Here is a 26348-nt window from a genome sequence, read left to right as displayed (position 1 = left end):
CCAAATTTGGAAAAATAAGTTGATGAGGAGCCAGCCGGGTGCGTGAAACACATATTGGCCAACACACACACACACACACACACACACACACACACACACACACACACACACACACTCTCTCTCTCTCTCTCTCTCTCTCTCTCTCTCTCTCTCTCTCACTCGGCCGGCCTTGTTTATCTCCCCCAGCAGGCTGCAGCTCTGTCCTTAATGCATGAAGGGAAAGCACAAACTGCTGATTACACATATGTTCACATATTCTTTTCATGAAGCGTTCTACATCGTAAACTTGCTTGCTGAGTTCACTAGTTCTATTATTGAAGAAGTTGAAGCCATTTAAAACATGTTTTGTTCAGAAACCACTGAGTTTATATTTCTGGAGTGTTGACATCAGAAATGTGTTTAATGTCTATAGACTGAAGCGATTTTGGAAGAGCCTCTGCAGTTAGTAAGTAATTATCAAGCATAACTAGTACTTCACCTAACATTACTTATAATATATTTGACTCAAAATGCTATAATTATTGTAGTGAACAGCTTATTTTCCATCTGCAGACAAACTGATGATTTTGTCCTTTTTTCATGAGGCATTTACAGTTAAGTGAAGATCTGAACGATCATAGTAAAGAGTAATGTGGGGGAGACGCTAGTGAGTGCCAACAGTGTAGGATGTTGTGTTACGCCCCTGCCTGAAGCTTCTCTCACAAAAAGCAACAGTGTTTAGTTGTTTCTTAATTTAAATGTTTTTTTAAAGGATTACTTTTAGTATTAGAAGTGGGGCTGTGTGGGGTCATTGTGGTCGGCCAGTATCTTCCCTGCAGTTCAGAGAGCCGGTGAGAATTTTCCTGAAGGAGACGAGCTGACTTCTAACCAGAGCAGGAACCATTCAAGAGAAACTTTCTACATCTAAAGCATAAAAACACCCACATGCAAATGCAAGACCTGCTGATCTGAAGGTTCAGAGTGTGTGTAGCTTCAGTAAAACAAGTCTCATCATGGCCACCATGTCTGTTTTATTTTCTCAGTAAGGAATCTTTGTCTCCTTTTATCATGAAGTGCTGCTCCTAAATTGTGCCTGCAGCTCTCTTTGTTGCTACCGTAGCGCCGCTGGATTTAAAGCTCAGTAACTCAAACATCACAGCATAGGAAACAAGATTCCTTTGTCGTGTTTTTAGTACTACATGCAGAGGAATCTATCCTGAACCATTTTTACACGGACTGTGCAAAACTAAAAAAACTTAGAAAATACTAAATTAACTAAATGTTTTAAGGGGAGACTAGGCAGTTATGGCTTGCTTTTAGCGTTCCTAGTGTCCCTTTAGTAGAACCCCTAAGCACAACTTAGCTCCTCGCTGTGTGATTGTTTTTTTAACACCTTAATCTAACTGTTGAAATGTCTCCCCAGCCTTCATTAATATCGACAGTAGCGATTCACAAGTAAATCAAACAAATCAGCTGTGGTCATGATCTATAACATGAAGGAAACTTGCTGGAAGCAGACTGCTGCACCAAGTATGTCAGCTCAACTTTTTTCTAAGTCCAACAGACTGGACTGGCAGTCCGAAGTTGCAAATTCGTTACAAGGCTCGGGATCACACGTGATTATTTGTTGCATTCTGGGATGTGGAAGACATGTTGATGACCTTACGAGTGTAAACAAACCGTGTGCTGCAGAGAAGAAGCAGATTTTGGAGAAAGGAAGCGTTAACATGTTAAAATCCCTAAACGGATGTGGGGAATATACAGGCATATGTTAAAGAGGAAAGCCAGGGACCAGTATTAGCATTATTAAGGGTTTGGATCCATATGAAAGACCCAAGACTAGAGCACCAACAACAACGTGTTGCCACTGTAGCTCTGCATAACAGACGTGTTCGGCCTACATGTTTGTGGTGTGAGCGGATGTAAACGTGCGGGTGAGACGTAAACGTTTCTTTTGCTTGTTTTCCTAGTAAAACGATCAAAATTGTCATCCTATAGAAGAAGTGTTGCAGGAGGAATTGTGTTGTGTCAGTGCGCCGTCATTAGCCTACCAGTGTGTGTGTGTGTTGTGTGTGCATGTTGCTGTTGAAGGAAAGACACGATGAGTAAAAAACATACACCATCTGTAACTTAAAAAAATGAAAATACTCCAGAAGGTGATGTTTGGTTGCTTTACAGTTGTGATCCAAGCGGGCCGACGAGACTCTGTTATAGATACTTGGTCTCTGTGAAAAGTTAGCTTGTTTTCCACCTTTTTCCCTGGGGATCACGTTACGCCCCACAACACAGCAACAATTTACCGTGGTTACGTAATATAACCGATCCAATGAATAATAGAATAAATGAAGTTGCAAGACTGACAGTGAGCATGCTGGTGTCTGGAGTAACAGTTAAGGACTTGAAAGTCGCCAACATGGCAGCTGCGTCACTGATGACAACATAATCCCAAGCCCTATTTTGGCCACACAAGGCGGTGTGGGTCATTCACCCAGTAAAGGGTCATTTTAGCTCAAACTGGTTCAAGAAAATGATTTAACCCTTACCCAACATTAAAGCATTTGTTTGTGCTGACTCGTGTATTTTTGTGTATAACTTTGGCTATGTTAATGCAATTGATCTATTTTTGGGGAGGATGTGTATTTTTGAAGGAATTACTAAAAATAGTTAGAAAAAATCTTCAACTTCCTTTATTATAACGCATAATTTTTTAGTAGCGTTAAGCATCTTTCTGCTTTTTTTTGCGCCATTGACTTCCATGTAAATCATATTTTTATGATAAGCATAAATATTAGCATAATTTTTAAAAAATATTATTTTGTCTGTGTTCTCAGACCATTCATTCATTCATTCATTCGATGGTTAGTTTTTACCGTTTTCCAATAGATGGCGTATTTTCTCCATATATAGCAGGGCAATGACTGACACTGCATTTGAATTAAATGATTCTGCTGTATTTCTTTACTTCTGACTCCATTATAACACATATTTTGCAAAAAAATGGTTTGTGTGTTATTTAGAGATTCCATACAATAGTTTGCATGTGTGTGTTCTGAATTTTTGGTAATTGTGTTTTTACAGTGTGCCTTAAAAAATAAGCCTTTACTGAAAGTAGAAAATCTGCTCATTCTCAAAATGGCATTTTGACATGTGTCACTCTGTATGCTTGTGCAGGCATGCTTGCATGCAGGGATCAAAGCACTTTACAAATCTTCAAAAGACAGATCTGTGATCATTATTTAGAGTAGTTGTGCAGGTGTGGCAAGGGGAGTGTGTGTGTGTGTGTGTGTGTGGGGGGGGGGGGCGAGGTTCTCATGCACACTGTTGAAATCATGAATATTCATCAAAGGCATGCTACATATAAAAACCAAAGGATTTTCTGCAAAATTTCAGTTACTCACAATTTTACTTTTGCAAACTGTTTTTTCAACAAGCACAAAGCATTTGCATGGATGAAAATTAAGATGAAGGCTGAAAAACTTCAAAGGCATACATTTGTTTTGCAAAACAAATTCCTGCAGAGCTGAGTTTGTTTACATGGAGTTGGGGTCAGTTTACACAGGCGCACCAATTCACTAAAAGTACATATGAGACTCGGATCCGGATTAATTTCTTTCTGCCACAAGCATGAGAAGAAGTTTCAACGCAGATCAACACCTGACATCAGGATTCTCTGTCGGCCTCACACTTCCTTCGTCGAGGGATCACCCGCTTCCTAGACGGCTTCGATTTATTTTTTTAACAAGAACAATCCTTGATATAATAATTAAACACACTAATAATATAGAGGGGAGGAGAAAGTATGACAACTGGACAGATGTTGACGACGTGGAACTCCACGCATTTCTTGGGCTGCTCGTCCCCGCTGGGGGTGCTCCGTTCCTGGGGGAATTTACTAAAAGCCTCTGGGAGGAAACAGAGAGGCCGATTTTCAGAGCCACAATGAGCCTGCGAAGGTTCCATTTGCTGACGGCAACAGTTTGATGACCGCTTGAGGGCAGCACGCCGGTTGGTGCAGCAGTACAAGCTCGCTCCCCTCTGGGAGGTGTGGGACTTCCGGGTGGGCTGGCTCCCTCTTGCCTACAACCCCGGTGAAGATGTATGTGTGGATGAACAGCTCGTCGGATTCATAGGTCGCTGCAACTTCCAAGTAGTATATGCCCTCAAAGCCGGCAAAATATGGCATCAAGCTGTGGGTGGTGTGCGATGTGGCCTCTTATGTCTGGGGGATTTTTCCCTACCTGGGCAAGATGACGCGAGACGCCCCGGCACAAAGGGAGCAAGGGAGGCGGGTGGTGCTGGAGCTCACCGAGCGACTGAGCAGCTGCACTGTCACCACGGACAGAGGCGGTTTTACCATTAGGCATAGGTAGGCGGTCACCTGGGGCCCCCTTGTGTTGGGGGGCCTCCTAGACCTGACCGCCGGCACCCCTCTGTTAATGCCACAATATTCTTATTACCAACCTGTGGCCGCAGACGGGATTGGACATACTTCTCGTTACCATAATTCCTAAACCGTTCAAGATATCACTAAAATTCAAAAAGTGCTGAAAAGATTAAAAATGGGGCTTTTCGTGCATATACAATACATTACGGTAGTCACCGGGATTCCGTCTTGAGCGCAACGAATCACAACACAGATTCAGAGACGTGCTGTTTGTCATCCAAAATGCTCCGTTTTATAACTATTGAATGGCTGATCAGATTCAAAAACTTCCAACGGTTCCTAAAAGTACATAAAAGCAGCTTTCCAACGATCTACAGGTGCTGGCCAGTAAATTAGAATATCATCAAAAGGTTGAAAATATTTCAGTAATTCCATTCAAAACGTGAAACTTGTACATTATATTCATGCAATGCACACAGACCAATGTATTTCCGATGTTTATTACGTTTAATTTTTATATTTATAGGTGACAACCAATGAAAACATCAAATCTGGTATCTCAGAAAATTAGAATATTCTAAAGGCCAATGAAAAAATGTTTGTTTCTCTAATGTTGGCCAACTGAAAAGAATGAACATGAAAAGAATGTGCATGTATAGCACTCAATACTTAGTCGGGGCTCCTTTTGCCTCAATAACTGCAGTAATGCGGCGTGGCATGGACTCGATCAGTCTGTGGCACTGCTCAGGTGTTATGAGAGCCCAGGTTGCTCTGATAGTCGTCTTCAGTTCCTCTGCATTGTTGGGTCTAGCGTATTGCATCCTCCGCTTCACAATACCCCATAGATTTTCTATGGGGTTAAGGTCAGGCGAGTTTGCTGGCCAATCAAGGACAGGGATACCATGGTCCTTGAACCAGGTGCTGGTGGTTTTGGCACTGTGTGCAGGTGCCAAGTCCTGTTGAAAGGTGAAGTCTGCATCCCCATAAAGTTGGTCAGCAGCAGGAAGCATGAAGTGCTCTAAAACTTCCTGGTAGACGGCTGCATTGACCCTGGACCTCAGGAAACAGAGTGGGCCAACACCGGCAGATGACATGGCACCCCACACCATCACTGACGGTGGAAACTTTACACTGGACCTCATGCAACGTGGATTCTGTGCTTCTCCGCTCTTCCTCCAGACTCTGGGTCCTTGATTTCCAAAGGAAATGCAGAACTTGCTTTCATCAGAAAACATAACATTGGACCACTCAGCATCAGTCCAGTCCTTTTTGTCCTTGGCCCAGGCGAGACGCTTCTTGCGCTGTTTCATGTTCAAGAGTGGCTTGACACACGGAATGCGACACCTGAATCCCATGTCTTTCATGAGTCTCCTCGTGGTGGTTCTTGAAGCGCTGACTCCAGCTGCAGTCCACTCTTTGTGGATCTCCCCCACATTTTTGAATGGGTTTGTCGTCACAATTCTCTGCAGGGTGCGGTTATCCCTAGAGCTTGTACACTTTTTCTACCACATTTTTTCCGTCCCTTCGCCTGTCTGTTAATGTGCTTGGACACAGAGCTCTGCGAACAGCCAGATTCTTTAGCAATCACCTTTTGTGTCTTGCCCTCCTTGTGCAAGGTGTCAATGATTGTCTTTTGGACAGCTGTTAAGTCAGAAGTCTTCCCCATAATTGTGGTGCCTTCAAAACAAGACTGAGGGACCTTTTAAAGGCCTTTGCAGGTGTTTTGAGTAAATCAGCTGATTAGAGTGGCAGCAGGTGTCTTCTATATTCAGCCTTTTCAGAATATTCTAATTTTTTGAGATACCAAATTTAGAGTTTTCATTAGTTGTCACTTATGAATATCAAATTTAAATGTAATGAACATTGGAAATACATTGGTCTGTGTGCATTGCATGAATATAATGTACAAGTTTCACGTTTTGAATGGAATTACTGAAATATTTTCAACCTTTTGATGATATTCTAATTTACTGGCCAGCACCTGTATAGCATGAAGCAATCAGAGTTATGGAAAATATCGCTACGAGGGGAAATCCTGCTGTACAGCCTGATTGAAACGGAGCGCAGCGCCGCGGTGAAAGCGGATAACGGAACGGGGAAGCTAATTAGCATAAAAACCAGCATGAAATTATGGAAATGCCTCAAAGAAAATCAACACGATCTATTAGGTGTCCCAGAAGGCTTATATCTGAAGACAGTGACCACGAAGAAGGACAGATCTCCAGTGAACCAGGTTATGAACGTTTGTTCATTCTTTATTTTTTTATTTGAACAACCCTCAACTATTTGCTAATTGTAAGATTCAGCTTCATTCTGTAGTGGCTGACTCGAGCTGAGCGAGAGTTGGAGATGTGGCGTGGCTTCTTAACCCAAGCGCGGAGTGACTGACGCCGGGTGGAGTGATCACGCTGTTTAATCTAGGAGCCGGGTGCGCAGCGGTATGAAGAAACAGCTGAGCACAGCGGCTCCCACAGCACAGGGCTGACTTCTAAGAGTTGTCAGGTCTCTTAGATCTGGCTGATCTGGTTTGCATAGGCTGAGTGATCTGAGACGATCTGGTCTAGACTCTGAGTTCGGTTCGGTGAGAACGATGACTGAGTGATTCGGCGTTGTGCGGCATTTCCTCAAGTAGACTTGGCGGGTGACGTGAACCGGAAGACTGGCACTGGGGATGTTGAGTAATGGAGTTCGGATGGTCTGAGCGGCTCTGCGGTTCCTCCCTTGAGGAGGTCGATGGTTGTGAGGGAGACTGCGTGACACATTCCAGCATTATTTATCTTTTTACAATAAATAATTACATTTGCTAAAACAAAAAGTTTTTGGTATAGCAGTGCACGTCTGCACCCCATGGCAGTGTGAGGTGTGCAGGACTCTGCCTGTAGCTGAAGAGAAACTGCTTCAAGGTCTACCACATCAAATAAAAACGTCAGAAAGTTTACAAAAATAAACGGTCCTAAAAACTGCTAAAAAAGATACCAAGGTTTAAACTTTTTTAAGAATAGATGCATTACAAATCAAAGTTTAAATTGTTCATTCCAAATTGTTCACCCAGTAATTTTGAAGTTCCTGTTCAGTAATAAATGTAAAAAAATTCAATTCCGTTTTTTGCTTTTCTCACTTTTAAGCTGATTTTTTAAAGGCTTTAATAGAAATAAATTCTAAATACAAACCATACACTGAAAGCTGAGGTTGTTCTGAAAAAAGAAGAGTTACACACACTTTGTACTTTTTATTACAATTTTACAGCCACAAGATTAAAAAAAAATACCAGGCGGCCCTGTTATAATTATGGTCATAAGAGGGTCATTAAGACGGCGATGCACAAACAGGAAGTGATTGGTAGTCATTCCACTCCAATCCAGTTGGTGGCGGTAATGCACCAAATGGTTGTTTGCCAAGTGCCATAAGACCACAAATAATAATAAGAAGAGAGGTGGGAGCGTTCGTAACAAACTCAAAGCGATAGTCAAAACATTAAGCATGACATGAAGTTATCCTAGTGGCTCCAATAAGAGAAAGAAGCTGCATGTTTCATAAAAGCTTTTATTTTCACTTCTGAAAGTGACGTCGTTTCTCGATAAACATCAAAAGGAAGCAGAAAGGAAAGACAATGGAAAATGTTTAAAAGGAGGAAAACAAAGACCAAAATGGAAAATAGAAAAAAAAAAAAACAAAGGCAACAGCACAGGAGCACTGACAGGAAAAAGAAAGCAGAGCAAATATTGAAAGCACTCAAAAGGAGGGAAAAACAGGAAAAAAGAGGAGGACTAATAAAAAGGGAAAATAACTCATGTCAGAAGAGGGGAGAGTTTCGCAAATCCAGTTAAAGGTAAGATTGTTGAAAATTTTATGTAAGGGGCCCCATGTCTGTGTTCGCCTTGGGCCCCCAAATTGCTAAATCCGCCTCTGACCACGGACAATTTTTTCACATCATTAGCCCTTGGAGAAGAGCTGCTCCGAAATAAAATGTGTCTTGTGGGAACAGTTAGGCGCAACAAGCCAGAGCTGCCACCACAGCTGCTCCAGATGAGAAGCAGAGCGGTTCTGTCCTCCCTCTTCGCCGTCATCTCCACCACCACCGCGGTGACCTACATACCGAAGCGCAGACGGGACGTTCTGCTCCTCAGCACCAAACACCATCGGGTTGAGATCCAGGAGGGATCGCAGCAGAAGCCGACTGTAATCCTTGATTACAACCACTGCAAAAGGGCTGTTGACAACTTGGACAAGGTAATTTATTTAGTTTTATTATAATTCGCCAACCTAATTGCATATTTTATTTATTTATTCATTTATTTTAATTTCAGCTCGTCGCAACATACAGCTGCTGCAGATGAGAAGCAGAGCGGTTCTGTCCTCCCTCTTCGCCTTCACCTACTCCACCACCGCGGTGAACTACATACCGAAGCGCAGGCTTGCATGCACGCTTTGGCAGAAAATATGGACAGGCAGTGTGCGAGGAGCACTTATCAGCTGAGTGCTTAACCCACAGCTGTTAGCTCACTCCCCTCTGTGTTTCTCTCTCTCTCTCTCTCTCTCTCTCTCTCTCTCTCTCTCTCTCTCTCTCACACACACACACACACACACACACACACACATGCACACACGCACACTTTTTTTTGTTCATGTGCTTTAATAAAGTGTTCAACTGGCCATCTTTGTAAGTGCATTTTTTTGTGCTCAAAGGACTTTAACGTGTGTATTTTAGAAAATATGACATCAAACAAAAACTACAAAGTGAGAAAAAAATATTTTTACGCCTATTTGTGACACTCCAAGGCTGTGACAACTTACCCACAAAAGAGGTCATCTGGACATAACACACAAAAAATGATTTGATTTTTTCATTTTTTGTAGTTCTATTTCGTCTAGTCTTAGCCCTTAAGCTAGCTGCTATTGGAAGGATGATCTCCGCATCAGCCAGTCATGAAGAGCTAAAATGTACGCCCACCAATAGTGGGCCCCCTCGTGGTATATAACCGCAGTGACCACACTGCTCACCTCCTTTTTCTCTTCATGCCAAGCTTGAGAGCTTTATTAAAGAGCAAATATTATCCTAAAAAGAGCAACATTATCCAAAGACGACTTACCAGCCATGTCCAGCGATGCCAGACCCTGCCCGACCTGCCAGACGGGCTCCATTTCCAGCGGTGACCTGCACGCTAAGTGTGAGGTCTGTCTCGGGGCTCACCACGCTGGCCTGGCCTTGACCCCGCAGGCCTCGTGCCCGTTCTGTGCCGCTCTGCCCGTGGCGGAGAAGATTCGCCGGGTCGAGTACTTCACTCCCGCCGCCGACGAAGAATTTCCGGTCGCTGACTCGTACCCGCTGGACAAGGCTTTGTATTTCTTCGACGCCGGTCAGGAGCTGGCTGGCTTCAACCGGCTGGATGACGTCACCGACAGCGAAAACTACGATGAGGCGGCATCCTTCCTAGACATAACGGAGGTCGACGAGCTTCGCTCAGCGGGTCCTCCTGCCCCAGTGGCTTCTCGTTCCTCCCTGCCAGCAGTAAGAGCACTGCTCCAGGAGCTGCCCGCCATAATTTCTGCGGCAGCAGCCCGCAAGGGGATAGCTGTGCCAGAACCGGCACCGCCTGAAGCGGATGATTTGGCGGGAATTTTCGGGGCGACTCAGACACGCTGTCCAGACCCTATCTGGCCGCGCTTCCCCGCTGCTATGAGCTGCTGGTCTGCCGCCTTCTCCGAGCCTGCCAAGCTCAAGGCGCCAGTCTCCACGTATGCGCCCATCACCAAGGTCGAGGGGTTTTCCGACCAAGGCTGGCCGTCCGTTCCTCCGCTAGAGCCGGACTTGGCCTCGCTGTTTGGCGCCAAGAACCACCTCGCTGGCCCGTGAGCTTTTCCCACTTCAAAACATGACCAGCTGCTAACGCGGCTCACCGACCGCGCACATCAGTGTGCCTTTCAGACCGGCGCTGCAGCGAATAACATCGCCCTTCTTGCCTTCGGCGTCTCAAAGATGATGGAGGAGCTGGAAGCTCCCGAGGAGTCGAAAGCCGTCATTACTAAGACTGCTGATGCTATCCTCAATCTGTGTGCTGCTGTGCTCACCGGTTCTGCTCGCATCGCTGCCTGGCAGACCCTCATCCAGCGAGCGATCTGGCTGAAGGCCCTGCCCTCTATTCCGGAACATCTGCAAAGGGAGATGCTAGACGGCCCCATCACCACCGATGTTCTGTTTGGTCCCCATCTTAGGGGCGTCATTGAGCGGGCTCAGAAGATGGCCGAACTATCGGCTATGGTGCGAGACCTGGTCCACCCTCGGTCAGCCTCGCACTCCGGCCGTTCAGCCAGAGGATGGGACAAACGGCGCGGAAGCTTCAGACGTCCAGCTGCACCGCCCGCTCCACGGAACCGGCCTCCTGCTTCGGCTCCACATCAGCGGGACCAGCGAGATGGCTTACAACGGTTCCGGCGGGGCCAGCAGACACAGTCTTGGCAGTCCCAAGTGCAGGAGCCTCGCAGAAAGCAGCCACGGAAGTGACTCTTTGGGGGGAATGTGTGTGTTACTGATTGTTCTGATGTTGTTGTTGGTTTTGAAATAAAACCCAAAAAACGTCACTCAAAGAGCATAATCCTACAGTCCTCCGCAGAATCCTCTGCCGAGTTCTCACACATGTTCCCCACACCAAGCATTGCTGCACGCACACATGTTCCTGCAGGTACAGGCAGTCATAATACACGGCCAGCCGTAAGGGTGCGCTCCATTTGCGCTCCGGCCAGGCCCAACTCTTCCCGCTCTCCCCACACCGTTGGGTGGGGCGGGATGTCAGGTCGTTGTCTCGACCACGCGCGGCGGCACAGTGCGCGGCTCCATCCGCTGGCACTCTGTCGCCCCCGTGCACGGGCCCGGCTCCCACTCGTCCTTCACTCTCGGACTTCACGCTCCATGGTGTGGACCAGCCTGTTCCAGCTGTTTCGCAATCGCCCTTTCGAGCGCAGCCCTCCATGGGTCGCCCCCAGTTCTCTGGTACGGGCGACGGCGGTAAGGGCGCATACACAACCCTCGGACGTTGTTCACGTGACCGCGCACACGCGTCCACTGTCGGAACGCGCGCACGAGTGGCGCCGCCTTTGTATCATGAGCAAATGGATTTCGGACACCATTCATTGCGGTCACACACTTCATTTTCAGGCCACTCCACCTCCCTTCAACAGGATCGTGGAGACGACGTTCACATCGCAAGTACAGTCTCAGGCGCTAGAGCTGGAGCTGCGGGAACTTCTGTCCAAGGACGCTATTTCCCGAGTCCCTCGCGGATGTAACGGAATCAAAGTGATGTCTCTATCTAAAGTTGTATTTTAATACTATTTTAATACACTGTAGGTAGTTCACTTTTTATAAACAGAAGAATAGGCTGTTTTTATCATCAGGGAGTTTAATTAAACACTCTGTATTGACTTTGAGACAAGAAAAGAGAGAGAGATGGGATCGTTTGAGAATCTTTAATTTCTGAATTATAAATTCTAAACAATCTACCAGGACTACTCTGTGATGGATGAGAATGGATTCGGATGTTGTGTTGGTGCGTGCGTGTGTGTGTGTGTGTGTCTGGTTCAGATTCTCTAGGCTGACGTCAATGAATCTGGTCGTCTTTGTTATGACTAGATATCACGAGGCTTATAAAGTGATGACATGAGCCGCTATTTTGCCGTGTACGTACCCAGTGGGGGTCTCCCAGGTAGATCAGGAAATGCCAGGTCTGGAGACCTCGGATGTACGATGGAGCTGTCGGTGCAGCGATCACAACGTTTCAAAGCCCGTCTGGAGGGTCGACCCCGGTACCGTTCGGCGGCGTCAGCAGGTGCTCTTATTTTGAAAGGACGTCGTCTGGTTGTTAAACGACGAAAATCTCCCGCTTCACAGTTCTTAGTTTAAAGAAGAAAACACATCTGGCCAGGCTGCGCTTTCCTTTAGGATGATGGTGAATAGAACTGAAGTCAAAATGGAACTGACTTAAAAATGGCGTTGCCTTGTTTTATATCTCTGAATTGTTGATAAGTTTCAGTAAAGTGGATTGGACACTTGAAGTCAACACCAGATTCTCCTGCGGCAGCCGAAAGCTCTGATTGGTTGGAACAATGTGTCATGCGTTTCTATGGAGATGAGGATCAGTATGTCTGTGCCGTAGTCCTGTTTTCATTAAACATAATTCATGACATATTTATTTCACAGATCATTCACTTGATTATTGTTGATCAACATCTGTTTTGCTTAATAATTTTAATCACAAATAAAGTACTTTGATTAAGTAAAGTTTATTCTTCTCCTTCGGACTCTTCTCCTGGAATGTAAACAGTCTGAGGAACACCCGACCTTGGTTTTTCTACACGGTGTTATTGTGCACAGGGGGCAGCTGTATGGAGTTGAAAACCATGAACTTCATAACCTTACATATCCCCCCTTTTCAAGGTCAATGTGGTCCTTCAAGAGACCACTTGGTCGTTGAACAAACCCAAGTTATGAAGAATCTTGACAACAGAACTGGATGCGATCCCAAGGGAACAGCCATCTGTGGTGAGGTACGAACCCCACGCCGGAGAACAGCCTCGCATACTCCTCAGGAAGAACACAAGTCAGCAGGTTATTAATTATTCCCCATGGAAGCCATAAACGAAGCAACAGCAACGTCATATCCTCACGGGCAATAAAGCAAAGCAGGAGCAAATCTTGAACGTATCCACGAACAGGGTAGTATTCCAATTAAAAATCGATTGTTGTATCCGCAGGCAGGGTAATATTCCAAATAAAAATTGAACTTTGAAAGAGTACTTATCGTAATCCACAAAAAGGGAAGAGCAGGTGACAGTAATCCCAACGAATGAGGTGTCCCAGCAGCCATGCCGGAACCACAGTCGTCCAAGGCCAACGAGCCGGACCACCACCCAGGAGTAGTCGATGCAGATGACGAGTCACGGATCCACCCCCAGGACGCAGGATCCTCACAAGCTCAGCAGAGGAGAGAGAGCACAGTGTAGGCACTTCAATGTAGACACGACAAAAGTGCATTTCATGTCATCAAAGAAATAAAAAATAATAAAAACCTAACTCTATGAGTGCCTTTTGTACCATGTGTTAGTTTTAAGTGTAATTACCCATTAAGTGAAGAAATGGATGCAGCCCTGACTGTGTAAGATGCAAAAAGGAATGATGCGAGAAGCAGAAAAACGAAAGAAACCCTAAATGGTATCAGTGAATCCTCACTGTAAATACTTGTGTCAGGACAGGGGCAAAATTGGTTATAGCCCAGTAGGATAAATCAAAGAATTGATAATCACGAACATAATTTTCACTGTAAACATCAACTGGTCAAAGGTACTATAAAAAAAAACAGAAATGTAAATCAGTACTAAAATGTAAATCAGTGGTTAGTAATCATGTTCATGTTAATGTACCCTAAGGAATTGTGATTAGTAAAGATTAAAACAAAACAAAATTTGGGACAACAGTACTATGTGACCTAACCCACTCACTGTTACCTGACTCCAGGAGCCCACAGCACGTCCGTCTCAACACACCTTAAGTCTGCACGTGACGTATAACAGGAAAGACAACCATGTACACTCACAAACAAACAAATTTGTGTAATCAGAGATAGAAATCTGTGGAACCAACGGGACGTATTTATCACCCCCCTTTTGAAATAGTGGATTGTTGTTGTTGGTATCGGCCAAATCTGTGGGACCCTTGTGCAGTTTGATATGGTCCCTGTGTACCCATTTGTAGACGGGCGCCTTGTTTTTGTCGGCGATCTTGATCTGATACACGACCGGAGAGATCTTATCTGTAATCAGGTATGGACCCGACCATCTGGGCAGAAGTTTCTTAGCCAGCTTCCCCGAGGTCGCATTGTTGTTACCCGTTTTGGGAGCGAAAATGTAGTACCATCCTTGGTCACCTACATCGAGTTCGGAATGTGAGGCTTTCTTATCGTAATAAGTTTTTCTGCCTTCAGCTGACTTTTCCAGAGACGCCTGTGCGAACGAGGATGCTGCAAGCAGGTGATTTCTCAGGTCCTGCAAGTATTGGCCGCTCGTACACGCCGGGGCTGTGTCGGACTGAACCTGTCGTTGATACAGCAGGTGAAGCGGTAGGGTCATCTGTCTACCCGTCATCATTTCAAACGGGGAGACACCTGTAGACTCGTGAGGGGTAGCGCGTATGGCCATGAGGACCAACGGAAGTTTCACATCCCAATCTCGGTGGTAAGCTTTCACGTACTTTTTTAACATGCTGATAACCGTGCGGTTCACCCTTTCGACCTGGCCAGAGGACTGGGGCCGGTGGCTAATGTGGAACTTAGCCTTGACACCCAACAGTTCCCAAAGATGTTTCATCACGTCAGAGGTGAAATGGGTACCCCTGTCCGAGTCGACCCTCGCGGGCAAACCGAAGCGGGCAAAAACGTGATTCAGCAAGAGGATCGCTGTAGTCTTAGCTGTGTCATCAGGTGCTGGCAAACATTCAACCCCTTTGGTGAATGCGCAGGTGACAGTCAGTATGTACTTACTCCCTCTGGTGGATTTGGTCAGAGGCCCCACCCAATCGAATTGCAAGTCCGACCACGGAGTGGTCGGCCCTTTTTCTTGTAGGGGAGCTCTGTGCGTAGGGTTGGACGGCTGAAACTGACAACAAACCAAGCAACGCTCAACGTGGTCCGAGATATCATGACGCATCCCCGGCCAATAAGCAACCTGGCACAGGGCACCGAACGTGGCCTTGACGCCTTTGTGACCGGCAGATGGAGAGTCATGAGCCTGCGAGATCATGCCCCTCCTCAGCGGTTTTGGAGTAACAAGGACAGGCGGCGAAGGAGGCTTGGCGGCGTGCATCAGCAGCCCTTCGACGACCCTCAGCGTGGACCGCACACGAAAGAGAGAGCGAAGCTCTGGAACGGAATCAAGCTCGACGGAAGTCGGTAGCTGGGTTTTAGGATCAGAAATGTACTTGATCATCCTGCTGATAGCAGGGTCCCGGGATTGAAGACTGACAAGATCGGTATCCGAATAGGCAGGTTGAACGGGCACCGCACCCTTGGGTGGTTCCGAGTCGGACGCTTTAGCAGCCCGAGCTCGAGTAACTACACACACCTGGTTTTCATCAGGGAAAGACCACACATGTCCCTCAAGCCACCAGGGTTCGAAAACCCACAGGGGACCATCGGTCGCGCCCTGTTTGGCCAAAGAGTCTGCAAGATCGTTCAACTCCTTTTCAGGACCGGGTGAGCGAGAGCGACCTTTGACTTTACGCCAGTAAATGTGCATGTCAAGTGCAGTCACCAGAATGTCACATGCCCTGAAGAGGGCCTGATTTTTGACGGGCTTCCGGCTAACGGTCTGGAACCCGTTATTCTTCCACGTTGGTAGATGACACAAGAAACTGAGACGCGCGTAGTCCGAGTCAGTGCAAACCACCAGTTCACGGAAGCCACGGTCCCTAGCGCTACGCAGCGCTATCACGATCCCCGCCACTTCAGCATACTGTGAGGTCTTACCACCCAGAGAGTAACATCGGGACTCCCTGCGGTCACCGTCTACCCAGACGACACCCACGCCCGCACTAGGCGCAGAACCGTGCCGAAAAGCACTGCCATCCACGTATACGGTCGGTAAACCCGCACAGTATGACTGGTCGTAGTAGTGGTGGTTGCGGTTTAGAAGAGCCTGAGGGGGCCTGGCTGGCGGGACTGACGCGATGGCGTTGTCCGAGCAATGTTGGCATGCAGCCAAACCCATGCCAAGAGGGCTACGTTGGTTCTGGGCGTAGCGCACCTCGATATCGAAGCTTTGAAGAGCCAGCAGCCACGAAGCGATTCGCGAATTGGTCACCACACCATCTCTGATGCGCTGACTGTTAAGGAAGGTCACCGGCTGGTGCTGTGTCTCAATGATGATTTTCTGTCCGCCAATGTAGTTCGCAAAGTACTTAACTGCCCACATGGTGGAAAGCAAAGCCTTTTCACAGTCCGAGTATTTCAACTCAGGTCCAGTCAAGAGCTTACTAGCATAGGCCACGACACGCCTGTCGCAGTCATGAATCTGGTAGAGACCAGCACTCAAACAGTGAGCTGAGAAACCAACCTCAAGATGGAACTCCTTGTCACAGTCGGGGAGCGCCAAGCACGGAGCCGAGCACATGGCGGCCTTCAGGTCATCCATGGCCTGCTGGTGCTGCTCCGCCCACTCGAACGCCACATCCTTCTTCAACAGATTAGTCAGAGGTCGTGCCAACTCAGCGTAATGTTCCACGAACTGACGCGAGTAGTTGCAGACCCCCAAGAAGCTGCGAAGTTCGGAGACGTTCGTCGGAGGTGTGATGGTGGCAACACCCTGAATCCTGCCAAGCTGAGGCTGCACTCCCTGTGGTCCCACAAGGAGGCCAACGTACTGAACTTGCGACCTGCACCACTGACCCTTGGCGAGAGAGATCTTAGCGCCCGCCGCCGCGAGCTGACCCATGACATGGTCCAGCTCGGCCAGGTGGTCATCCAACGTACGCCGACGAATAAGAATGTCGTCGACATAGATGAGTGTCCCACGCTCTCGAGCATCGGGGCAGGCCTTGTTCAAGAAGATGTTGAACTCAGCTAGCGAGTTGGAATAACCAAAAGGACACCGGGTGAAGGTGTACTGCCGGTTGGCAAAGGAGAAAGCAAGTTTGTGTTGGTCCGATTCATGGACGGGAATCGTCCAGAATCCAGACGCAATGTCAAGGGTGGAAAAGTACTTAGCATCTTTCACTTTTGGAAGCTCCTGCTCCAGGCGTGCCATAGGCCACCTAGACAAGGGGACCTGTTTGTTGAGTTGCCGGTAGTCAATGGTAAGTCGCCACTTACCATTAGGCTTCAGTACCGGCTACAACGGACCTGAGTAGGTGCTATTGCAGGGTCGAATGACCCCGTTAGCCAAGAGGCTGTGAATGATTTCCTGGACCGGATCTATGGACGCCAGGGGAATCTTGTATTGCCGCACAAAGGACGGCGGTGCATTGGGCCTGGTAGGAATCCGGACTTCATGGATAGTGGTCAGACCACAGTCCAAGGAGTCAAGTGAAAGAAAATCCTGGTACTTTAGCAAAAGTTGTCTTAGCTGGTCTCGCTCGACATCGTTGGTGAGAGCATCCGCTTGGTCTATGACCTTCTCAATCTGTAAGAGAAGTTCCGGGGGTCTACCCGGTGGCTTCGAGAGTGGTGGTGAGGTCGAAATCGCGTCCCCCCGCGAAAGACATGCCACCGAAGGGCGTCCGCCTGTGTCAGGCCACGGTTTGTACGGCTTTGGCTTCCGCACACGTGCAAACAGTTGTCCGGACGCACCGCTGATTCTAGCGTCAAGGCGTTGGAGACAGTCCAACACTAAGAGCATGGGCATCGGCATCTCCTCGCTGATGTACACGAGGTGTTTAAAGGACATGCCTCCTATCGAGATGATGACCTCAGTCGTCACAGCCGCGGGCGAGGGAGCGCCATAGAACTCGTTAAAATCCTTTGGGCCTGAAATGAGTTTGGGGGGTGAGATGTCCTCCCCCCTTTGTTCGCACATGCTGCTGTAAAGAGCTCCGCTGATGAGCGAGATGTCCGCTCCTGTGTCTAATAATGCGACACAGCGATGTCTCTGATTTACAGTGACCTCCACTGCGGGCCTATTATATCCCTTTCTCACGACCAGAGGTGCAAGCAAAATTTTCTCAGTTACGGCGGTGGTAGTAGTGGTACTGCGGTCGTCATCTGCGGGTTCGTCGCCTAACATCGCCACGGATGGAACGACCGGAGAGGTGTTGTCGCTTTCCTTTGAGGTGTTGTTGTTTTCCTGTGAATCAGAACCTGTGACAACATCAACCTGCAGCATTTCAGTCTCATTTTGTGGCTTCTCAGGCAAACACGGAGTCTCTGACCGGGTCTCCTGAGACTCACGCACAACTTGTTTGACGCCCTCGACGTCTTTCTGAAGATTGCAGATCATGTTCATCATGTTAGTCATCATGGGAAGGAAAGTGTTTTGAATCGCCGCCTGAAGTTGGGATTGTAATTGCATCGTTACCTCTGAGTCCATTTTCCAAAATAGTAAATAGTCTTTCCTTGTATTATTTATTAATTTACCCTTCGAATTTTGCCTTCTAATTAGATGTTTATTTAGAAACAACCTTACCTGTAGAGTTTTTTAAAGAATTAGTTACAGGGAAGCTTGGCTGGTGAATGAATATTTTGGGCAAAATTGTTCAATAATGCCAAAAATATCATTGTCATTTGACCTGCCCAAGATGGCGGGTCGAGCTACGTGTCGGGCACCTAAAATGGCGGACCGCCGCGCATGCGTCGTCCGACACCCGGCTTTGATCCCCGTAGCAATCTCACGATTCTAAACACCGCAGCGTGTTTCAGAACCGCCGCTAACGTTACCCTAAAGTATTCCGTACCGGAAGGTTTAGTGGATTAAAGGACGCAGTTCCGCTGCGTCGGAACGGCTAGAAAGCTTCACGGGACGCGTTCCCGAGCCTCCTCACCGAGAGTGGCTAGTTAGCTCGTCGGCTAATGCTAGCGAACGCCCTGTAGCGATCAGGGTCTCAAAATTGCCTCGATCAACCAACGGGCATCTCGCGCCGTGATTGAAAGGGTCTCAATAGCGTACGCAATCTGGATGCAGTATCGCTCTGCGGTTATTCTCGGCTGACAGCGTTTACCGAGCAAGTCAAGCTACGGCAGGTGCTAACGAGAATTCCGACTAAGAACAGCGCGGATCCTGCGCTCATCGAATGGAAATAAATTTCCGATGGAGTCTTCTGTCTCCGATTACACAAATGGATGCACACAGTGTCACAAACACCGCGACAAACAGTAAACAGACGGTTCCAATGCAATAAAACAGGAGAAATGTTTACCCTTTGATGTAGGCCTCAAAATCGCCGCCAGCACACGTCAGCACTTAAGGTGTTTTGATGAAACAGCGCCTCCTGTTGGAGGGTGATGAATGTGCACCCCCCTTTCTGAGAGCTGAATGAGGAAGCGCTCGCTTTTTTCTTTTCTTTAACACACAGACACTGAACCAACAATCCCAAAATGTCTCAGAGTCGGCACAAAGTGTAATAAACTGTGCAGATATCAAGCTAGGCTCGCCATATGTAACGGAATCAAAGTGATGTCTCTATCTAAAGTTGTATTTTAATACACTGTAGGTAGTTCACTTTTTATAAACAGAAGAATAGGCTGTTTTTATCATCAGGGAGTTTAATTAAACACTCTGTATTGACTTTGAGACACGAAAAGAGAGAGAGATGGGATCGTTTGAGAATCTTTAATTTCTGAATTATAAATTCTAAACAATCTACCAGGACTATTATGTGATGGATGAGAATGGATTCGGATGTTGTGTTGGTGCGTGTGTGTGTGTGTGTGTCTGGTTCAGATTCTCTAGGCTGACGTCAATGAATCTGGTCGTCTTTGTTATGACTAGATATCACGAGGCTTATAAAGTGATGACATGAGCCGCTATTTTGCCGTGTACGTACCCAGTGGGGGTCTCCCAGGTAGATCAGGAAATGCCAGGTCTGGAGACCTCGGATGTACGATGGAGCTGTCGGTGCAGCGATCACAACGTTTCAAAGCCCGTCTGGAGGGTCGACCCCGGTACCGTTCGGCGGCGTCAGCAGGCGCTCTTATTTTGAAAGGACGTCGTCTGGTTGTTAAACGACGAAAATCTCCCGCTTCACAGTTCTTAGTTTAAAGAAGAAAACACATCTGGCCAGGCTGCGCTTTCCTTTAGGATGATGGTGAATAGAACTGAAGTCAAAATGGAACTGACTTAAAAATGGCGTTGCCTTGTTTTATATCTCTGAATTGTTGATAAGTTTCAGTAAAGTGGATTGGACACTTGAAGTCAACACCAGATTCTCCTGCGGCAGCCGAAAGCTCTGATTGGTTGGAACAATGTGTCATGCGTTTCTATGGAGATGAGGATCAGTATGTCTGTGCCGTAGTCCTGTTTTCATTAAACATAATTCATGACATATTTATTTCACAGATCATTCACTTGACTATTGTTGATCAACATCTGTTTTGCTTAATAATTTTAATCACAAATAAAGTACTTTGATTAAGTAAAGTTTCTTCTCCTTCGGACTCTTCTCCTGGAATGTAAACAGTCTGAGGAACACCCGACCTTGGTTTTTCTACACGGTGTTATTGTGCACAGGGGGCAGCTGTATGGAGTTGAAAACCATGAACTTCATGACCTTATACGGACAAGAACTCTCGGGCTTCTACTCCCGCTACTTCGTAGTACCGAAGAAGTCGGGAGGAATGAGGCTGATTCTCGACCTGTCCCTGTTCAACTGCTCCATAGCAGTAATGCATTTCCGCATATTAACAATGAGACAAGTCCTGGAATACGTGCGCCCCGGGGATTGGTTCACGTCAATCGACCTGAAAGACGCATACTTCCACATACCAGTAGTTCCAAACCACCGGAAGTTTCTGCGTTTTTCGTTCAAGGGAGTTCAATATCAGTTCAATCGCCTCCCTTTCGGCTACTCGCTAGCCCCGCGCACCTTCTCCAAATGTCTGGAGACCGCGCTGCAGCCACTGCGCATGGAGGGAATGAGGGTCTTATTTTACCTGGACGATCTTCTCCTGTGCGCTCGGTCCAAGGACGAGGCGTCACAGCAAACCAGGAGGTTGACAGATGCTCTGTCAACCCTAGGGTTTTCTATAAACTGGGGGAAGAGCTCCATCCTTCCGTCCCAGTAGATTGTGTATCTCGGGGTGGAGCTGAACGCCTCCCTAATGAGAGCACGTTTGTCGCCTGCAAGAGCGGCAGATCTCTCCACGGTGATCTCCCGTGTACAACCCCGCAAGATCGTGAGAGCCCTGTTAGTCATGAAACTCCTGGGCATGATGTCCGCAGCCCATTGGGTGGTACCGCTAGGTTTGCTGCGCACGAGGCGTTTGCAACGCTGGTTCATCCGCCTCCGGGTACACCCGATACGTCAGAAGAGACGTATGTTAAAGATTCCCCCTTCAGTGGGCGGGGACCTCGCTCACTGGGGGAACCCCTGCATCCTCTCACGCGGGGTTCCCATCGGACGTCCTGCGTCACATGTATCTGTGTTTACGGATGCGTCACTGTCGGGGTGGGGGGGGCACGTGCTTGTCCCATACGGTGGCAGATAGTTGGCCCTCCCACACGCACGAGCACATAAATGTGTTGGAGCTTATGACAGTGAGGAATGTGATCAGACACTTTGCCGCCCTTCTCGAGGGCCGTCATGTCTTAGTTCACACAGACAACCAGGTGGCGGCAGCCTACATAAATCGCCAAGGGGGAGTTCGATCCCTCCCACTGTTGCGTGTCGCCACAGATTTACTGTGTTGGACACATGTCCATCTGCTGTCCATCAGAGCCATCTACATTCCGGGGGTACTGAATGTAGCGGCGGACAACCTGTCGAGAGGGGGACCCCGCGACTCCGACTGGCGTCTGCATCCTGCACTGATATCACAGATCTGGATCAGGTTCGGGGAACCGTCTGTGGATCTGTTCGCGGCTCGCGAAAACGCTCAGTGTCGCCTGTGGTTTTCCCTGAGTCCCCGGGACGGACCCCTGCTCGGGGCGGACGCCTTCTCACACCAGCCCTGGCCTCGAACGCTCCTTTATGCGTTTCCACCAGTCCCTCTGATTCCCCGTCTCCTGGACCGAATTCGGTCGGAACAGCTCTCGGTGATTCTGGTGGCTCCCAGACGCTTGTCCGCGTCATGGTTTCCGGACCTGCAAGCGCGAGTGTCCGGCTCCCCGTGGAGGGCGGACGCCCTTCTCCAGGCGGATGGGATAATCAAACATCCTCCGGAAATAGGCCAACGGCTGTGGGTCTGGCCGCTGAGCGGTCACGCTTAGAGGCTTCTGGGCTGCCGCATGATGTGGTCGCCACGATTCAGAGTGTGCGGGCGCCCTCTACCATTGCGTCTTACGCTGCTAAATGGGCAGCTTTCCAGAAATGGTGCACAGAGCGAAATGTTCAAGCACTCTCCTGCCAGCTGGCGGATGTCCTATCGTTTCTGCAGATACTGATGGACAGGGGCCTCGCATTCAGCACTATTAAAACATATGCTGCAGCTATCTCATCCTGTCATCAGGGTTTTGGAGATAGATCTGTTTTCAATCATCCCCTCACAAAACGTTTTCTAAAAGGTGTCAGGAGGAACAGACTGTGTCCTGCCCGCTTTTTCCCCAATGGGATCTAACGGTGGTTCTGCACGGCTTATCTAAAGCCCCGTTTGAGCCCTTGGACCAGGTCTCACTTACGTTCCTGTCGCTTAAAACTGCATTGCTGCTGGCGCTAGCATCAGTTAAGAGAGTGAGTGACCTGACCGCCCTCTCAGTGGCTCCCGCATGCCTCAGGCTCCGGGAGGATGGCGGGTCTGCTGTTTTATGCCCCAACCCAGCCTTTGTGCCCAAAAGCATTAATGCTTCCTTCAAATCCAGGTGAATTTCATTGGCTGGACTTTTTCCTCCTCCCCATAATTCTGAGGAGGAGGCGGCTTCGCACCTTCTCTGCCCGGTGCGCGCGCTTGCACGATATGTGTCACGCACTTCAGGGATTCGTCGCTCACAAAACCTGTTTTTGCACTACAGGGAGTCTTCCCTTGGTCAGGCGCTGTCGGCCCAGCGTCTTTCACACTGGCTGTGTGATGCCATTTCCCTCGCTTACACATCATCAGGGCAGGATCCCCCTGAGGCACTCAGGGCTCACTCAGCCAGAGGGATTTCCTCTTCTATGGCACTCCTCAGTGGTGTGTCAATGGAAGACATTTGTCAGGCTGCTTCATGGGCTTCACCCTGTTCCTTTACTCGTTATTATTTACGAGATGTGTCTTCAGGTTCCATCACTCGTTCAGTGCTTGGACCCCAGCAGGCTAAATGAATGCTTATGGCACCTCATTGGCCTTGCTGAGATGGATTTCATCCTCTTGTGGATGATATTTTTTAGTGGGGCCCCCTCTTTTATCGTGGCTGCCTCAGTCTTTAAGCCTGGTCTGAGGCTGAACGTCCCCCACTAGAGGAGATTTGATTGGGTGTGTCCATTGGTTGTGTTAACCAGAGGGGCGTAAACTCATCCAGCTGCGCTTTATTCCAATAGCAGCTAGCTTAAGGGCTAAGACTAGACGAAATAGAACGTTGGTTACGTATTGTAACCCCAGATTCTATGAGTCTAGTCACAGCCCTTAAGCCACTGGCCCCACAGGTTATGATGGGAATAAGAGCCATTGGAGGTGAGCAGTAGGGTCACTGCGGTTATATACCACGAGGGGGCCCACTATTGGTGGGTGTACATTTTAGCTCTTCATGATTGGCTGATGCGGAGATCATCCTTCCAATAGCAGCTAGCTTAAGGGCTGCGACTAGACTCATAGAATCTGGGGTTACTATACGTAACCAACGTTTTCAAACTTCTGGTTTTGATAATAAACCTGGCAATAAAGGGGTTAAATCTGAGAAACACACATATTTTATTATATTTTGTTAGGGCTGAAGCCAAGGATTAAATTCATGTAAAAAAATAGGACTTATGAAATATTATATAATATTTCTATAGGAAGCTTTCTAAGTGCATTTTTTTGTGCTCAGAGGACATTAACGTTAGAAAATTTAAACGTTGGGTAAGGGTTAAATATATGAAAATGTTGCCAAGTATCCCTTTAACTTAAAAGGTAAAAAGTATATATTAGAAACATTAAAGTTGTGACAATTCTTAAGGTTAAAACTGAATATTTAGCATTCTAGGAGGGAAATATCAAGTAGCTTTCTTGCCTTTAATTAGAGTTTAGTATTTAGACAGATAAGTAAATGACATGCTGGTAGAAATATCCCTGACAGAATCCTTTTGTTTTCTGTTTAGGCTACACGCTGGCCACCAAACTGAGGAGACACATGAGGTCTTCCCATCTGAAAGAAAAGCCATACAGTTGCTCCTGCGGTGCTTCCTACACTGTGAAACAAAGTCTGCTGAGACACCAGGCACAGCACAGGATGGAGGCAGGAGGTCAGAAGGAGGTGGAAGGAGAACAGAGAGAGGAGGTAGACCAAAATGCTGAGCAGGAGCCAGAGGCTTTAAGCTGTAGTCACTCTAAACCGGTTCGAGGCAGACCAAAGAAAGGTCTGCGCCTTCAAGAGTCTGGGGGGAGGGGAGGAGGAGATGCTGAGCAGAGAAGAGAGCTAGGAGAAGATGAGATCATGAGTGTTGAAACAGCAACCAGAGGAGCAGAAGAGACTCCAGGCGACGTCCAGCACACTGTTGTCTAGGTCCACTCAGATGACCTGTCTGCACCGACCTCCACTCCCCTGCTCCTAGATGCAGAGGACTTGCTGCCTGCAGGAACAGAGCCAGGGCTGGTGGAGGTGGTGATATCGGATGGCGTGGAGCAGTGCATCATGGTCCAGGGTCAGCAAATGGTGGGAGAGCTGCTGATCCTGCAGGAGGAAGAGGGTGGACTCTGCACTGTGGCTCAGACTGTTGAGATAAAAACAATATAACCAAAACCCTCAGCTGGAGCGTCTCAGGCCAGTGACTCAGTGAACCTCCCTTCTTCCAGCCTACCTCAACTACAGGTGTTGTGTTCATGGCAGGAAGGATTTAAAGTGGTTAAATGCTAATTTTACACAAAAATTCCAGCAAACAAAGATGGAACCTTGTTTTTATTTTATCATGCCTGTGTATGTTGCCAACACTCGACTCCGAAATTAGTTGATTTTTGTTGATGGGGAGAACTTACCTCGTCACATTCCTGTAAAAGTGCACTGAAAATATCCCAGCGTTACATCACTTCTTCAACATTTACCTGGTTATCTCCTGGAGGCAAAGGAATAGAATAAAACTTCAGTGAACTTCTGGAAAGTGGCTGACTGTGTGAGCGCAGACTCCAATAAAATCCAAAATAATACAGAAATGGGAAATCCTACATTTCAAATTGTATTTTTTTATTTTTTGTAAAAGCAGTTTTCATAAGGAAACAAGGAGCAAAGGAACAGATGAAACAGTCTCAATACCCAAGCAAACTAACTTCCTGATTCTTTCCAAATTCAGACTGTGAAAAGGTTTTTTGGTCCTGGTTAGGGATGTAAGAAAATGTCGATATGGCAATATGTCATTATAAATTTTCAAGCGATATATCTATATTCAAAAGCCGTGTATCTAATTTTTTGGAAAAATTTACATGCATTTATGTATTTTCTTTTCTTTTGGTGCAATTCAAACACCAACCGCTAAATGGCAGCAGTGTGCGATGGGGTTTGTTTCCACCATTAATATGTAAATCCCTCTGTTATGGTTCAGATACCTGATGTTAAACATGTTACATATCAGTTTGGACTGTTTATCGAATATTCCTATGGAAAAATCAGTCTAAAGAATCGCTAATATCGACTGAATTTATGGCAATATATCGTGATACATTGTATCCTTTCCCTGTATTGTGATACTTATCGTATCGCCATACACATCCCTAGTCCTGGTGATCCACGGCACAAGTGTGGGAGGCAAAAAGGCTCATAACTCATGGATGTAAAGGCAAATGGGTTCAAATCGGTTTGTTCAAACACGATCTAGTGACTAATAAATGCTGGTACATACAAAAAAGCCCCATTATGTATAAAACAATAAAAACACATCTAGTATGGAACACTTTCACCTCTAATGCACGGGTTAGCTTTAGGTTGTTTATAATTGGTCATGCTGTGGTGGTGATGTGGTGCAATTGGGTCCTTTTTACAAAAGGCATAAACGGGGTATGGGGGCGGTCTCTGCACTGCTGCAGACTTCCGCTTAACTTGGACATAACTTGGGTTTTATTGCGATCGAAGCCACACTCATTAGTTTTTTTTTTGTTCTTTTTAACAAGCCGCTCCTTAAGGTGTCTGTCCCCCACAGTCCATGCAGTCACTGGTGATCTGACCTCCAGCTCTAACAGAGAGAAGCTCCAGG

At 47.2% G+C, this 26348-nt stretch overlaps 1 protein-coding gene across 2 annotated transcripts in view; it reads left to right on the top strand.

Annotated features, from left to right (window-relative positions):
* The window catches only part of LOC139061540 (gastrula zinc finger protein XlCGF57.1-like), a 41208-nt gene extending 16538 nt beyond the window's left edge, over positions 1-24670 (top strand). For both annotated transcript variants that reach the window (XM_070554687.1, XM_070554686.1), the window contains one exon: positions 24267-24670. In XM_070554687.1, coding sequence (XP_070410788.1) covers positions 24267-24670 — 404 coding nt within the window. The remainder of the gene's footprint in view (positions 1-24266) is intronic.
* Positions 24671-26348: the final 1678 nt, after the last annotated feature.

The sequence above is a fragment of the Nothobranchius furzeri genome, chromosome 9 (assembly GCF_043380555.1).
Source record: "Nothobranchius furzeri strain GRZ-AD chromosome 9, NfurGRZ-RIMD1, whole genome shotgun sequence".
NCBI lineage: Eukaryota > Metazoa > Chordata > Actinopteri > Cyprinodontiformes > Nothobranchiidae > Nothobranchius > Nothobranchius furzeri.
Note: the sequence above shows the minus strand (reverse complement) of the source record. Positions and strands in the feature narration are given on the sequence as shown.